This window comes from Pteropus vampyrus, unplaced genomic scaffold (genome assembly GCF_000151845.1).
Source record: "Pteropus vampyrus isolate Shadow unplaced genomic scaffold, Pvam_2.0 Scaffold6, whole genome shotgun sequence".
Lineage (NCBI taxonomy): Eukaryota > Metazoa > Chordata > Mammalia > Chiroptera > Pteropodidae > Pteropus > Pteropus vampyrus.
In genome coordinates, this window is record NW_011888787.1 from 3415082 (window position 1) to 3432079 (window position 16998).

Below are 16998 nucleotides of genomic sequence, written 5' to 3' on the forward strand. Positions count from 1 at the left end.
GTCGGGGTGGACGGAAGGCGACTTTGACCTTTTTGAAAGCCGTATCATTGGAAAGTACTCCTCCTGCATCTGTTAACAGCCACGTTTACAGAGAGGTCACTCTTTGTCGATGCCCGACGTGCAGGGGTCTAAGCCCTGCCGGCGGCTGTAGTAACAACAATTACAACAGTAGCAGCTAGTATTTATTGAGCCTCTCTTGTGTACCCATCACCATCGCGAGTGCTTTCCACGGAATACCTCGCTTAGTTCTTATTTAATCCGTGCCACACGGGCTACTGTTTCACCCACTTTACAGGCGAGGACACTGACACAGAGGCTCAGTAAATTATCCTGAGCCATAGGAAGTGGCAGAGACGAGATTCAAACCCAGACAGCCAGTCTGGCTCCAGAGTCCAGGCTTTTAATTCGATTATATTATGGTATTTTCCAGACAATTTTTTTTTTCTTCTTCTTCTTCTTCTCAGGAATCCTCTCGGTACCATGGACTTTTATTTAATCTCTGTGGTTTGCCAACCATGATTTCCTGGTCCCCTTTAGCAGATACTTAAATTTGTTTTTTTTAAGTTGGGATCACAACGTACCTGTAGAGGCTCCTCAAGACACAGTTTGCCGATAGCATAGGAGTTTAACTTGTGCCTCTTCTAGCTCCTCTGTGTCTTCTGATTTCTGCCACAAGGTGGCTCTAAAACTTGGGGACATTGGAGCTCAAAGCCAGCGCTGGCTTCTCTTCTTTCTCCTCTCCCTCCATACCTTGTCCTTCAAAACGCGGATTGTGAACCCTACCCTGTCTTACGTAGAAGCGTCCCCCACTGCCTGCCCCCACCCCTTTTAAGACTATTTTGTCGAATATTCTCATTTCAGCAGAATCCAGTGGAAACCCAGGGACTCTTGGCTCACTCACATTGGTCCATTTATCTCAGTCTTCCACTGCTGATGTCATCTGCTCCCAAGGGGGTTCCGTGTGGTCAGTGCCCAAGATCAGCCCTTGCCAGAGCCACCTACTGACCTGACCACATCCTAGGTATTTGGTTCACCAAAATCTATGGCTGGATGGCACGATCCGCTCGTCGTGGCTGTATTGTTGACTGTTCTGTGTGCGTGCTGTGGTGCCGTATGTGCATCCCCAAGGAAGTCTTTTAAAAATGCCTTCCCTCCTGTCCCGTTGTTGATTTCTCTCAGTCTCACTCCCATCGATTGCAGGGCGTGGCCCCAAGGGGCCGTCAGGCAAGACTGTCAGCGCATTCCGCGTACTTGATTCTTAGTTCTTAATCAGTTCTTTTCACTTTTAATTCTGAAGCACCTCTTTACTTCCTTCTGATTTTCTTGAGCACCAAAAACACCCTCCAATTACATATTCCTAAATACAAAAGCAATAAGGGAAATGTCAGCACTCATTTTTCAAATGTTTACGACCATACTTTGCTCTGGCTGTTAAATATTGCACATTAAAATTGACAAAGCAATCAACAAGCGTCAGGGAGGACAGCCTCCGGTGCAGAAAGCCGGCTTGTCCGGGGGCGCGCTCTGCTGGGATTTTACTGATGGGCAGTCAGGATAAATATTTAATACCCTCTGGATGCTGCCAAATCCGTTTTCTGCAATGTCTTACTGCTGACCTAGCAGGCTGGGAGAGCTGAGGGCTTGTTTCTCTGACTTCTGTGAGCCCAGGGCATGTGACAGTGGCTCTCCCTGTCACAGTCTGGTAGGTGACAGGCTGCTTCATCCTTCAGAGGGATTGTCCCCTGCTTTCTTTGAGGAGAACCGGGGTTCTTCCACCCCACATGCATGTGCCTTGTGCCTGCTGGATGCTCAGAGATGGAGTGAACATGAGGGCAAGAGCCCCAGAGGGGGGCCCCCAGCCTTCTGCCACCCTCAGGCTTCGTCGTCATGGTGACTCCAGGTGCACTTGTTTGGGGTCAGTGAGCTAGGGCCCTGCTCTGTCTGCAGACAGGTAAGGCAGACAGGGCATGTCTGGGTTACTCCTAACTAGTTGTTTCTACCTCCAAACTTTGGCTGCTTTCTCCTTGCTCCTCCCTCCCAGCGCCTTCTGCAAGCATGTTTGAGCACCTACTGTGTGCCAGTTTCCATGCTGGTTGCTGCAGCCACAAAGATGAGTATGCCACAGTTCCTGCCTCGTGGGCTGTCGGTGGCCTGGGAAGAGTGTTGGGGGGTAGTAGACCTGGCCTAGGGTGTGGGCCAGAGGCCTGAGGAAGGACGGGGCTCGTGTGGATGTGGGCAGAGGAGAGAAGCAGTGAGGCATTTCAGGCTCGGAGCAGAGTGTGAATGAGAAACGAGCAGCTTTGATGCTGCCGAAGCATGGGGTTGGGGAGGGGTTCGTCCCCAGGCGAGGTGGCAAGACCCTTTGGTACCCAGAAGCACGGAGGGTCACCATACGTGTTGATTGAAAGCAAAGACGGACCAGCCCGTGTTTGAATCTCAGCTCTACCACTTACCAGTGGTGTGACCTTGGGCAAATGTCTTCATAAGATTGGGAAATAACAATATTTATTTCATAGGGCTGGCGTAGACCAAATAGTTCATATTTATAAAGTGCTGAGAATAGCACTCAGCAGATAGGATCTTACAAGTTTGTTAAATAAGAATATTCTAGACCAAGCAATTAAGACTTTAAATAATTCTCAGATCATATAGTCCTTTTCAAAAATAATAATTTGTAATAGTCCCTTTACTACTCTAACGTGAAATTCATAGACAATATAACATTCATTTCTACTCACAAACCTTTAAAAATCGTTACAGTACCCTAATCGTGGAACGAAGGAGGAATTTTTTAAAAAGCATTTCATAATGAAATATGTGCCTTAACCGGTCAGCGCTCAGGGATGGCCACTGTAGGGGGCACAGGACCGAGGCAGATGCAGCAGCCGATGGCAGGTGCTGCCAGCCTGACCGGACGCCGGCCGCTGCGTCAGCCTCGCCGCCCCGCACGGCACCGCCGTCTGGGCCAGGGTTTCTGAAATCCCGAGCAGCTCTTGCAACCGTGATGCACAAAGCAAAGGGAAACCCTCCCTTGATTTACCTGGCATTAATTAAAAGTATTCTCGAAAAAAAAAAAAACATATTGTGTTGATAGTAAGATGAAAGCTTGTTCTAGGCTCAGAGACAGATTTTTTTTACCCCTATGAATGTCATTTGGAAGTCACGCAGGACACGAGGTGGAGATCTGTTGTGTGGAGTCGTCCCCGATGTGCGTTTACATCTGTGCTGGCTCTAGTTCATTAAATACCTGGCGACAGAAGGCTGCCCGCAGATGTCCAGGACCACGCCGAGCCTGGGGGCGTTGCTGCCTGTTGAGAGCTGCTGTGGTGGGGAGCTGCAGGCAGGTTCCCGGTTGCAGCTTTTAGGAAGCTCTTCCGGGCGAGGGGGGGGTGGGGCGGCTGAGGCTGGAGGCAGGAACTCACGTGCAGGTCAAGTACAAGGTCTGAGAAAGAGGTTATTAGGCGCTTCAGTAGGGCCTGGCCGTGGGAGAGAGAAGAGCAGGGGACTGAGGGCAGTGTTAGGGGGACGCAGGGACTCTGAGGTGTAGTAACTCCTTGATCTGCAGCTGCCCTTGCCACCTCCTTCCCTGAGCGTGGAGGGGACCCCCCTCCCACACACACACTCTTCCCCCAGTAGCTCTTCCTTCTTTCTCTCCCAGTCTCTCCGCTGACTCGCTTTCCTCAATCTGAAGACCCTCTGCCATCCGGCCACTGGCCCCCTCTATTCCTAGCACTGCTGAGCCCTGCCACGGAGCCTTAGTGCAGAACAGCGTCAGCCTTCTCTCCTTCTCCCTCTCTGCCTGCAGCTCCTCACCTGCCAGCCTCTGGCTTCTGCTCGCACCACCGCACACAGTTACCTGGGGCCACCTCACCACCTCTGGTTCTCAGATTCAGCGTGCGTCACCCTGGGCCCCACCTGGAGCGCTGGCGACTCCGTGCTCTCAGTTAAGTCCCCAGGTGATGGCGATGCTGCAGGCACACTGACCGCACCCTGAGAGCCATAGGTGGTCGGGGTCTGGAACATGCCCCAGGCCCCTTGACGTCTGGCGGAGGCTTTCCTCCCGACCTTCATCCTCCGGGCCTGACCACTCGCTCCGCCCTGAACGCGATGCACAGAGCATGTCTCACCTCAGCTCACCTGTCCCCTCTCTCGGGGGTGGCCTTTCGCTCTCCTCCTCTGTCTAGGGACCACCTACTCACGCGTGTTTCAGGGACTAACTCGAATGTCACATGTTTTTTGAAAAGTTCTCGCCCTCCTGTCACGACCGTGATTAAATAAATGCCTTTCTTCACATTCTCACACCTCCAAGAAGAGATTCATCGCATCTTTATTCAGTCATCCATTTATTAATCTGATTAACAAGTGATTGGGTCGTAGTCTCTGCCCTTCAGATGCTTATAATTTAGTAGGAAAGGTAAGACCTTCGAAAATGAACTTAATCAGTGAATCAACAAATAGGAAGTGCCAGTGAGGATGTAGAGAAATGGGAACCCTTGCACACCCTTGGTGAGAATGCAAACTGATGCAGCCACGGTGGAAAACAGTCTGGAGCTTCCTCGGAAAATGAAAAACAGACCTGCCATACGGTCCAGCAATCCCGCTTCTGGGTCTTTATCTGAAGGAAACAAAAACACTCATTTGAAAAGACATACGCGCCCCTCTGTGCATTGTAGCTTTACTAGTATCGCCGGGCTGTGGAAGCAGCCTCGATGTCGATCACTAGGCGATTGTATAAAGAAGTTGTGGCACGTATATGCAATGGAGTATTATTCAGCAATAAAATGAATGAAATCTTGCCATTTGCAACAACCTGGAGGGACCTAGAGGGTATTATGCTAAATGAAGTAAGTGAGAGAAAGACAAATACTATATGATTTCATTTACATGTAGAATCAAACAAAACAAAACAAATGAATAAACAGCAGAAAACAGAAACAGACCCACAGATACAGAAAACAAGCTGATGGCTGCCGAAGGGGAGGGAGGTGGGGGGTGGGAATAGAGAAAAGAAAATAAATGTTTTAATTTAAATTTAATTTTTCAAAAAAGGGGGAAGGGACTTTGCCTCAAAGCAAATTGGTGCTGAGGTTTGGTACAGTCGGGACGAGCTTGGCCCGGGTCAGGAGACGGGGTGACTCTGCCATAAAAGGTAGGTGCTAATTTAAAGACAAGCGAAAGGCATCCCCTTCGACCCACCTTCCCTCACTCAGGCGTGACTCCGTTTTCGGTGGGACTCGCAGACTCCCTGGCACGTCTGTAGCAGGGGCGGAGGAGACACACATACGAAGGCATCAGCCGGAAAAAGTAGCTTCCGCGTGAGGCAGCATGCCCCAGAGCCCTAGCGGGATTTAAGGGAATCCCTTATCGCTGGGAGAAGCGAGTTTCGAGTGGGAAGTGCACGCGGAAGGTGGAGTCTGCAGGGTGGGGGGCTGGCTCTTCTTCCCTTAACACCTGTCGCCTTCAGATCACCCTGTCCTTGCTGTAAGGCAACAGCCTCTCTGATGATGCAGAACACGCGATTCCCCACGTTTCGATCAGAGGCCTGGGAAAGAGACCCTCCAGATGCAGAAAGCAAGGGCTCTTCTCTCAAACAGAGAACAGCCCGGCCCCGGGGGTCATGGGGTGCCCGCGAAGGCCGCTGCTGCTGTCAGCTGGAGTCTCTGCCCTCCGGTGGGGCCTCTCCGACCTTCTTCCTGCGGGGGATTAACCAAGCGTCAGTCCTCAGCCTCTTCGCTTCACCTCTGACTGTGTGGTCCAAGTCCATTCACTCACACACGACCAAGTCCAAGGTTTCACAGGCTTAAGGTGCACTTGAACCACCCAGGGCTCTTGTTAAAAGGCAGGTCCTCTTTCGGGAGGTCTGGGGTGGGACCCACCAGTCTGCTTTTCTGACAAACTCCCAGGTAGCGCAGATGCTGCTGGTCCATGGACAGCTCTTTTAGCAGCAAGTTCACCCCTTAATGTCGAGCTTTGAACCTGAGACTGAGCCCGGAAACCGAGAAACGGGCCTAGTGAAAACGCATCGGGTGTTCGTTACATACCAGGCTCTGTGCTGATCTCGTTCTAGAAACTGTTGCTCTTAATCACACACCGTTATGAGGTACGTGCTGTGATTCTTCTCGTCTTGCAGACACCTGGGGGTCCTTACGGGGGGCCCGGGCGCTCCTACCGGTGGAGGAAGGTGACGCAGGTGGGCGCATACCAGCCCGGGCAGCACTGGTCAGGTGCCGGCGCGCCTCCTAACGAGTCATGGCCGCGGTCTCGTCCGGGCTTCAGGAAAGGGCCTCCCTGGCCTGGGAATGTGCGAGGAAATTCAGAGCGTGGGGTAGGAGCTGGCCCCCTTGCCCACCTGCCAGGCACGCACCAAATTTCAGATACGCTGCTGCTTTCAGGCTTTTCAACACTTCACAATATTTTGACATGGGCAGGGAAATAAAAATGGAAATGCTTTGAAACATTTCTCTTCCTTGGATTCTTGTCCTCAGACCACGTGACTGAATTGAAGGTTAGTCACAGGACTCCAGTTTAACATATGCAGTTGCTATAGCAATTGAGGTTTCCTTAGTAACAGTTGCAAAAATAATCCGGCCCCAATTAATAATACATTTTAGAGCTCTTCCTACTCTACACTAAACAACCAACCCAGTTTTTTGGGCCAAGGACCAGATAATTCAGGTGGTGTCACTTGCACTGATATAGATGTCATTTGCATGCGGTGAATTAGGCTGGAAAGGAATAAAGAGAGGCTGGTGGTTTCGCGTATTACAGGAATCGGATCTGAAAAGTCGACTGGCAAGCCGATGCGAATGCGGTTTCCAGAGCGGAGGGGCTTCCTGGTAAACCCTGCTCTGGATTCCAGTGTGCCCGGGAGGACTTTGCGTTTGAAGAAGGGGGAAGGCAGGGCACTGGGCCTGTTCACGGACGGGAGGGACCAGAGGGCGGGGCGTGGGACGAGAGATGCCTTTCCAGTCTGTGCTTGGTGTGTTCTGGATGTCTCGGGAAGGTCTGTAGGTATGTGAATTCAGCGGCCCTTTCAAAAGAGTGTCACCTGGTTTTACCACTGGGGGGTGACGGGTCCTCAGGGTTGCTTTTGCGGTAATGGTGCTGGGTGTCAGGTTCTGCCATCCCTTAGCTTACTGAACCCTCTCGGCCGTTCAGAAGGTTCGTCTGTGTGTTACCGAGGTGCCCGAGTGACAGCCTGAGGCTTTGCAAAGTTTCAGTTACCTTGGCCCTTGAGGCTCAGGCCTCGATGCTGTTCTGCACCGAGCTCTGAGGGACAGCCGGCCAGTGCCGGCAGAGGGGGCCGAGGCGAGACCAGTGGGCTCAGCTCTCCATCTGGATCAAGGGGCCGGCGGGGGTGCTGGAGACAGGACAGGCCCAGCAGACCTGCCCTGGCCTCCCTCTGGGCGGGACGACTGGAGAAAGGCTCTTCCCTCCGTCCTGGTCTGTGCCTTACCTCAGGTTCTTTCTCAGCTGGTGAGCGGTTTGGTCTTGAAAGGTGTAGTGGAAAGCGGGGCAGAGGTAGGTGATGCCGTTACTGTTAGCTCGCCGAGAGGAACTTGGAATTGCGTCCTTTTCAGTAGCGGGAGGCTGGTGGGTCGAGGCGAGCAGAGCCAAGCGTAGCAATGATGGAGTGGGTACGATCTCAAATTACCTTCATAGGATATATTTCATTAAACCGTGGCTTGTTGCCACCTCAAAGCAAGCGGAGTCATTAATTAGCAGGTAGGCACGCTCCGGAGTCTGCCTGCCCTCGCTCCTGGTTTTGGAGCTGGATAACGGGCGGGGGAGGCTGGAGCTGGCTGTGTGCTGGCCCGCTGGTCATCACTTTTTCTTCAGCCTTCTTCCTCTCCCCCACGCCCCAGGAAGAGCACCCCAGCACCCCCTAACTACCTGCTGCATGTTTCTCCAGCGTTGCTGGCATTCGCTCACCCACTCACGCACACACATCTCAGCAAACGTTGATCGAGCGCTGCCTGAAGCCCAGGGCACTGTGCCGGGCTCTGCGGGTGCCGTGCGGAGAACGTCCTCTTGGCAGGACTGTCTTATTCCTTATCCTTTAGGGCGTCCCCAGTCCTGAGCATCATGCGGGGACAGAGCGGGCACACTCTGAATATGTGCAGATCGAGTGGAAGGAGCTCGATCTCTGCCCTTAGGAAGCTCACAGACGAGGTTGGAAGAGAGATGCAAGGAAACCCCGTCTGAAGATCCATGCAGGGTGCTGAGAGAAGCACGTGGGCGGGCGCCCCACCCGCCGGGATGGGAACGAGGCGGGAGAGCAGCAGAGAGATGAGGAGGGCAGTGGAGAAAGGGCCAGAGGGAAGATGGCAGAAAGAGCCAGGCCGAGGAGCCGGCCAAACAGAGTCCAGAGCTAGGGGGACAGTGCATGGGGCAGGGCCCCCGGGAGATGAGTGAGGACAGCTGGGCGAGGGCCAGATCCTGGAGGAACTTTGTACTACAAAAAAGAATGTGTTTTACTTTATATAACCTGAAAGCAGTTGGATGGCAGACTTGTGTTTCAGCTGGATCCCCTAGAGGCTGTGCGAGGCAGGGGGAGCAAGCGGGGGACCCGGAGAGATGGTGAGGGCCTAAGCGGGGGGCCAGGCAAGGATGAGACACGTGGAGGGATGTTTGGGGCGAATCAGCCCCCGGCGGCTTCCCTCACACGGAGCCCCTCAGTCTCCTGTCTCCTAGGAACTGTTTCCGGGTGTGTGGTGGTTCTGCTGAGCTGAGCTGTCCCCCTCTCCTTTGCAGTGACAAAGCTGCAGGTGAGCAAATCAAAGAGGACCCTCAGCCTGGTGGAGAACAGGCCCATCCAGCTGAGCTGCTCGGTCAGGTCTCAGACCAGCCAGAACTCCCACTTCGCCGTGCTCTGGTACGTCCACAAGCCCTCGGACGCCGACGGCAAGCTCATCCTCAAAACCACCCACAGCTCCGCCTTTGAGTACGGCACCTACGCCGAGGAGGAGGGCCTGCGGGCCAGGCTGCAGTTTGAGAGGCACGTGTCCGGGGGCCTGTTCAGCCTCACCGTCCAGAGAGCCGAGGTCAGCGACAGCGGCAGCTACTACTGCCACGTGGAGGAGTGGCTGCTGAGTCCCAACTACGCCTGGTACAAGCTGGCAGAGGAGGTTTCGGGGCGCACGGAAGTCACTGTGAAGCAGCCAGGTAAGGACGGAATGCAGCCATCCCTGGCCAGTGCTTTAGTGCAGAGGACGACCTGGGGGTGGCAGGGCTCTGCGGGGTCCACGCCGGCCGTGGGCGCAGGTGCAGAGGCCAGCGCCACCTCGTGTGGTGCGGCCTGCCCACTGCCTGGTGCTGCCGGCAGTCTCAGAAAAGCATCCTGGCCTCTGCTGTGGCGGGCAGCGCCTTTCCCAGGGAGTGGCCTGAAGGGCAGCTGTGCCCGGCAAGATGTGGCTCTCTGGGTTTCCGGTTTGCACCGGATCTGGGGCTGGTGCCAGCTCCCTACCCAGCATCCTGCCTAGAAAGCATCTCAGGGTTCCCCTCTTGTCTTCCCCCTTTTTCTTTACTGCTCATCCCCCAGCCCAGGGACGAGCGCTTCCTGTCGCCAAGTCGAATCACCCCTTGGGGCCTTCTCCATCCTGTGGGAGCGACCCTCTTTCTGCTCCCTGACACGTGGCAGATGAGCTCTGCGGGAGCGCCCCCAGGGAGGGGCCGCCACCTCTGCAGGCCTCGGTTCCACTTTGGGGCAGCCCTAGTTGTTGAAAGTCCCCCTCCCCGTAATTTCCCTCTCAGGTTTTAGAGCTGCCCCTGGAACAACCCAAGAGGAGTTTGGGTCGCATCTTTTCAGATGCAGGCATGACGACCTTTCAGTCGACAGCGGACCACATATGCGATGGCGGTCCCCTAGGATGACAGTGGAGCTGCGTCTCCTGTAAGAGATGGAAGCTGTGTGATTCAGGAGGAATTTTTTTTTCATCTGACGGGAGCAGTATCTGTGGGGCGTGGCAGGAGAGTCCCTGTCACTCACTGCACCTCAATTTTGAGTGCACAGATTACATCCCAGTCAGCCACTGACCTGTTTCAGCACAGAGGGTCCTGTCACCCCAGTGCTACCGATTCCTCATTCCCACTGACCCTTGGGCCCCCTTCGCCCCTCCTGACGGTCACTGTTCTGTTCTAGTGATCCGCGCCTCACCCAGCCAGTTTCTCCTCGGTATGTCCAACCAGCCCAGCCCACAGCCATGTTCGGGGAGCAGCACCAACAGCTTCAAAGTTCTGTTTCTGATCCCGCTGGAAGGCAGCAGGGGGAGGGCTAGTGGGACAGTGTCTATGGCATCTACGGCATCTGCCGTAGTGAGCGGTACTGACCTTCACCTTCACCGTCGCTCACTCCTCGCTCACTGACCCCCTCCCCTGCAAGAGCAATCTCGGTCCCACAGGCTCATGGTAATTGCGCCAGACAGGTGCACCATTTATAACTTTCCTACTGTGTTTAGATATACAGATACATACCACCTTGTTACAGTTGCCTGCTGTATTCAGTACAGTAACGTGCTGTGCAGGCGTGTCGCCTCGGAGCAGCAGGCTAGCCCATACAGCCTAGGAGTGCAGGAGGCTAGACCATCTAGGTTTGTGCAAATGCACTTGACGATGTTCGCACAATGAAATCGCCTAATGACGCCTTTCTCAGCAGGTATCCATCGTTAGGTGATGCAAGACTGTATGTGTGAAGGGAGCTCTGTGTGCCCCTGTCGGTCTCCCCTTCTTCTTGAAAAGAGTTCTGATGCTTTGAACGGCTCACCTAATGTGGCCTTAAGCTCCCTCTCTAGCCCTCATTCCTGCGTGCCTTGTAGTTTGTTGTCATTGCCGGTCCTTGCTGGGCTGTGAGGTGCTGTATTGTGACCGAGTCCCATCTTTGTGCTTTTGCTTATGCCGCCTTCTCCACCTGGAATGCCCCTTTCCTGACGCTTCTCCCCTTTCTTCACCCCATTTCCGAGGCTTCACAGCACCACCTCCAGGAAGCCTTCCCTGATATCTCGCATATCACCAGGGGTTTCTTATAAAACACATAGTGCAATAATTGTTTGTTTGCATTTCTTCGCCATTAAACTGTAAGCACTTTGAGGACAGGGCTGTCTTTTTGTGTCTTCAGTGGCCGGCATGTCATCCTTAATAAATACTAGTTGAATAAGCAATGAATGGTCGCTTTCCCTGAACACCACAGGGCCTTTGTACTTCCTGTTCCCTCAGCCTGGAGCGTGTCAACCATACGTTTTCATTTATCCCATTCTTCAGAGAGACGTTCTTAGCTCCTTTTAATGAAAATAACACCCTGGTCGCTCTGTATCCCCTTCCCCACCCCGTTCACCGTACACATCACCACCTGGCATTCTATTTATTTGCCTTTTCACATACAAGTAATTATGAACACTGATGCATCGTTACACTTACAGAAATTCATTGACCGTCAGGTACAATATATCACTCGTTCACCATTTGTGTGTTTGCCGTCTGCCTCCTCCGCTAGACTCGAAGCTCCCTGAGTGGGCACAGGTAACAGGCGCTCTGTCCTCTTCGCCGTTTTGCTCCCATGGCCTGTCTCCCAGGAGACCTCAGCCGTCAGGCAGACACAACCAGACACAGAGTCAAGCGCGACGGGCCCGTCCCTTTCCCCCAGCACGTTGTATTTCTAAAATGGCCGCTGTCCAGGGATTCTCATCAGCCTCTCAGTGCCATGTGGTGCCAGCCCTTGCGCTGGTGCAGTCAAAAGGAGGCCCGGTCTAACTGCAACCTGTGGGCGAGTCCCGCGACCTTCAGGCCAGTCCCAGGGGCTTTCGAGAGCTGGAGGTTGACCTCAGGCCCACAGCTGTTCCGTTAGGTTTCTGCTCGTCCTGTCTCTTTTCACCTCTGAGCACGTCCTCTGCTGAGTCCGCCTCTCCGTCCGCCCATTCCCTTTCTCGTTTCTCCCGAAACCGAGACTTGGTGGTGGGGCCTAAATTTATCCAGGGACGTCCCCCCGCCGAGGCCTCAGACTCAGATCGGGCTGACCGGGCGGGGCAAACAGGCCGCCGGGATTCTTGTGGAAACACATTTCTTGACATCTCTGTTCATGGGGACTGTTAACGTTATAAACGGAAACTCACAGAACGCGATTGAAACAGCACATTCCAAAACAAACAAACAAACACACACAGCACGTTCCCCCTTTTCCATTGAGATTTTGGGTCTGTACATTTTTGTCTTGGTTTCCCCTCCCTGCTTCTAGTTCTTTTTCTCCCCACCCCGCCCCCCCAACACCTTTTCTTTTCAGTTGAGAAAGAATACACTTACAGAACTTCCGGAAAATACAAAAAAAGCACAAAGAAGAAAATAATTTTTCAACCCCGAGACAACCAGGATATGTGTGTGTGTGTGTGTGTGTATTTTCGGGAGACTGGATATTCAAAAGATATTTTTCTTTCCTTTTTAATCTTTTGACCTTTCAATTACAAAAGTAATAATGTGCCTTGTAAAATACTCTGACCGTTTCGAAGTGTGAAAAGTGACAAGTTAGCGTGCCCGGGCCTCCTCCGGCTGGGACATCACCAGGGCGGGGTGCTGTCTGGGGTGCTCCTGTGCGTTTGCTGTTTCTTAGCTTGTCAGTGCCTCTCTGGCCCAGACGGGCTCGTTAGGGCCTTTTGTGCATGCCGTCGTCATTAACGAGACTTCTGTCTGGTTGAGTTTTCAAACCCGTGGTTCCATCAATATCTGACCTTTGTTTGTTGATGTCAGATCAGTTCTGTTCCCACCTTGAGAGGGAACCCACATGGTTTTTTAATAGCGAAATTAAGAACCGCTATTCTTAGGGCCAACTTGTGAATGTATGAAACTGGGTACCGTCTGCAGTTCTTTTGTAGCGGGACAGCCCAGCATACTCCCTCCGTGTGGTCAGTTTTAAAAATCTACTCCTGCTTCGAGAGCGGTTCTCACCAAGGCCTTCCCTGTCCCTTCTCAGCCTCCAGCTCCAGTCAGCCATTCGCTTCATGGGTTTGCTGTCATTTGGATGTGCAGTCACTTGCACAAGTCATTGAGGACAAGAGCATGTGCTTGTCCTCTGTTAAGCGTCTGAATGATGAGGGTTACTAATTTGGAGACAGCTGCTACCGTCACATCGAGCTCCTTGAAACTCAGACACAATCGAGAGGCCCACCCCTTAGGAACGCGGCCGCCGATCAATCATGGGGACTACCATCCCTGTGTATTCGGGAGGCACCCGTTCACCTGTGCTTGGAGGGGATGCGTGCGGGTGGCTGGTCGCTTCCCTGTTGCTGACTTCCCTTTCCCTGCCTTTCCAGACAGCCGCCTGAAGCTCAGCCAGGCGCAGGGGAACCTGTCGGTGCTGGAGACACAGCAGGTGCAGCTGGAGTGCGTGGTCCTGAACCGCACCAGCGCGGCCTCCCAGCTCGCGGTGGAGTGGTTCGTGTGGAAGCCCAACCACCCCGAGCGGGAGACGGTGGCCCGGCTGAGCCGCGAGGCCACCTTCCACTACGGGGAGCAGGCGGCCAAGAACAACCTGAAGGGCCGGCTGCATCTGGAGAGCCCTTCCTCGGGCACGTACCGGCTCTTCATCCAGAATGTGGCCGTGCAGGACAGCGGGACCTACAGCTGCCACGTGGAGGAGTGGCTTCCCAGCCCCAGGGGCGTGTGGTACAAACGGGCCGAAGACACCGCTGGGCAGACCGCTGTTACAGTCACGCGACCAGGTGAGGGTTGCCTGCTGTCCCCAGGCCTCCACACCCCACACTCCTTCCCCTCCGAGTGTGATATTCTGCGCGCTGCCTAAAATTAGTGTGCTGATTAATAATAACTCGTCTGCAGTTAAATATATGCGCATTTACAGTCGGCATTCAACGTTGTCTCACATTTTTTCTCCCTAGTGAATGGAAGATTCTGCATCTGGCTTTGGCCCAAGGTGATTCTTAGTTCTAATAATATTTGTCAATTAATTGTTCCAGAGCGTAGAATGTTTTCTTTTTGAAGAATGCATTCGGATTTGGACAAGGGGTGGATATGCAGAAATCTTGAAACAGCCATGTGGTTCAAAAAATTCAGCTGTGGATTTTCAGTAGGAAAAAAATCGATCTGTGTGCGTTAAGGAGAAAAAGATGAAGCGCGTGCAGCCTTCCCCCTCCCACGTCCCAGCAGTGTCACTGCTGCTAATGACTCTTGTCTGTGGTCTTGTGCTTTCCTTGTCTCTGTTGTTTGTTTCTACAGCACCTAAAAGCACAGTCACCCAGTATAATTATCATCAACACATGTAAACACACAAAGGCAACATACACGGGACCCCTGTGGTCTCGGCGAGGCCAGGTCATCATCCGTCCATGTCAGAGCAGGAAGCGGCCCCTCCACGGCCGTGGAGCAGGAATGGATTGGCGACCTCTGTCGCTGTGAACGCTTCGTCTCGGTGGCTTCCCGAGCATCGCAGTGTCCCTGCGTGTGGCCGCGGGGGCCGTCGGAGGCTTTCATCACATCTTCGCGTCTGAGGGGAGCAGCTCGTTCTGTTGGTGGAACACACAGCCGCGTCGCAGTCCTGCTGGCCCCACACGTCATGGAACACACTTCAGAGACCAAATTAACTCCGTTCCGAGAGAGGGACATTATCTCACTCCCCCGTGTCTTCCCTGAGCCGGAGGGGAATTCGCCTCTCCTCTGACTCACATTTCCCATGAGCTTTTTTCCTTCCTTTCACTTTGCCTTGAAACCGCTGCTTGTCCTTTCCCAGAAGTAAAATCGTAGAGACGTGGCGGCCGAACACCCCCTCGCCCCCCAGCTCCCACCCAGTTTGCAGATGGCTGCGCCGAGGCCCCAGGTGCAGTGGGAGGAGACGCGTTTCTGGAGGGCCAGCTGCAGCCCAGCCGGTCAGGCCACTTTTACGTAGCCCCGACAGCCCCAGTGGTCCATGTTACTGATGAGGGAACTGAAGCCTGAGGAGCAGTGTCACCCAGCCAGGAAGAGCAGACCGCGGTGCCCCCCTCCTTCCTTCCTGCTGCACCGTGTGTGCTTCCACCATGACCCTAACCTGCAGCCCTGCGTCTCAAGTTCAACCACAGGAATAGCCTGGATCAGCCAACCTACCTTCCTTCCTTCCTTCCTTCCTTCCTTTCCGGTTACAGTCATGCATTGCTTAGCGATGGGGAGACTTTCAGAGAAGTGCGTCCTTAGGTGACACTGTCCTCACATGGACATCATCGTGTGCACTCACACAAACCTAGACACCCTGTCACTCCCAGGCCACGAGCCTGTGCGGCGCGTTGCTGTACGAAACAACGTGAGATTCAGTCCAGCACAAGAGAAAACGATGCAGTCAGGACACGTGGTGAGCACGACGCTGCTGCCAGGGTAACACTGCTCACTGTTGTACAGCAGACTTCCCTAAAAACTGTAACTCGAAAGAGAACACTCCAAAGTAACGATGAAAAGTATAGAATAGAAAGTACGTAAACCACCAACAAAGTGGTCGATTTTCACTGGTAGGTGCTACCTACTGTGCATCGTCGTGTGGGCTGCTTTTTACACAGCTGGCAGCACATTGGTTGGTTTCCGCCAGCATCACCACAGGCACACGAGGGATGCTCGGAGCTATGGCTCTGGGAAGGCTGCACCGTCACTAGGCGATAGGAAAATTCCAGCTCCATTATAATCTTACAGGGTCACCGTCACACGCAGGCTGTTGTCGACTGAAGTTTTGTTACGTGGTGTGTGACTGTATGTAAGTTGATCGTGCTTGTTAGAAAATATTTGGAAAACGGAAAGTATAGTTTAGAAAAGTTATATTTAATCTTACTACCTACATATCTTCGGATTCCTTCTCTCTCTCTCTCTCTCTCTTTTTTTCTCTCTCTCTCTCTTTCTCTCTCTTTCTCTTTCTCCCCCTCCCCCAAGTCAGGATTGCACTGTTTGATGTGATTTTTTTTTTCCCACTCGGCATTCTATTGTGAGTGTTTTTCCATGTCGCTGAAAGCATTTCGTAATCACCGTTTTCACTGGTCGCATACCATTCATCGTGTAGTTGAAAGATTCTTTTGTGAGGTCCGAGTTGGACGTATAGAAGACTGGGAATAACATAACTCCAAGAGTTAACAGTGTTAGGAATCACCTAGCATTGCTTAGGGTCCACCATAGTATGAACTATGTGAAACGAAGGGCTCCCGCCCTCAGCGAGATGGGAGCTGAGGAGTTTTGTAGTTGTGTTTGGCCCACACAACTGCGGAAGAGCAAAAGCCACAGTTGTCAGACTCAAACCCGGAATCGGTGGTCAAGGCTACAGCCGTGGGAGCAGCCAGCATAATGCAGAGAGAGGAGCCTCCGGAGATGAGCTGAGCTTCTGCCTTGTGGTTTACACCTGGACAAGGAACACTTGTTGAAATCTGAATGGGGGCAGTCTGAATGTTCTAGAAGGAGTCAGACATGGGGAACCGAATCGGTAGAGAGGCGTATTAAGGGAAGGGGGTATTGGATGACAGTGAAAATTAATCTCATTCAAAAACCTCGTATTGAGTCACTGATGCAGAAAAGGCACTTGAACAGGCCAGGAAAAACTGTAAGCATTTAGATAAGGAGAAAGCGAAGGGAGGGTAGATGGGGAACAGGCACTTCTGGGGAACTAAATGTCCTCTGGTCTCTGACCTCCTTGCTACGGGTCCACTGCATGATGTTATCCAGGGCCACCTCCTACGATGCCGTGGCAGGTCGCCAGGAGCTTCAGGACACTGTTAGGCTCTGGAAGGAAAGGCACCCTGGACCTGCCTTGCTCTGCAATATTTCTCTCTCTGGCTTTGGGGTTGCACGTCAGCCCTCAGGAAAGAGAACCCAGTGAGCGACGGGATCCGCGCCGCCTGGGCAATGCTTTCATATTCCCCCTTCCGCCACTTTCTGCCCTGTGGCGCATTCTCTCCCCCGTGAGGGCTGGGATGACGCATCGTGCCCACCACCTGCAGCCAGTTCCTGCGCCCAGGTGTGCCAGCAGTGCACAGCGAGATTCCAGATGGGCCGAGG

The 16998-nt window shown here is 53.2% G+C and overlaps 1 protein-coding gene across 1 annotated transcript in view; it reads left to right on the top strand.

Annotated features, from left to right (window-relative positions):
* IGSF3 (immunoglobulin superfamily member 3) overlaps positions 1-16998 on the top strand; it is a 95451-nt gene that overhangs the window by 72709 nt on the left and 5744 nt on the right. The window contains exons 8-9 of the mRNA XM_011368825.2: positions 8755-9165; positions 13296-13703. Of these exons, the coding sequence (XP_011367127.1) occupies positions 8755-9165; positions 13296-13703 (819 nt within the window). The remainder of the gene's footprint in view (positions 1-8754; positions 9166-13295; positions 13704-16998) is intronic.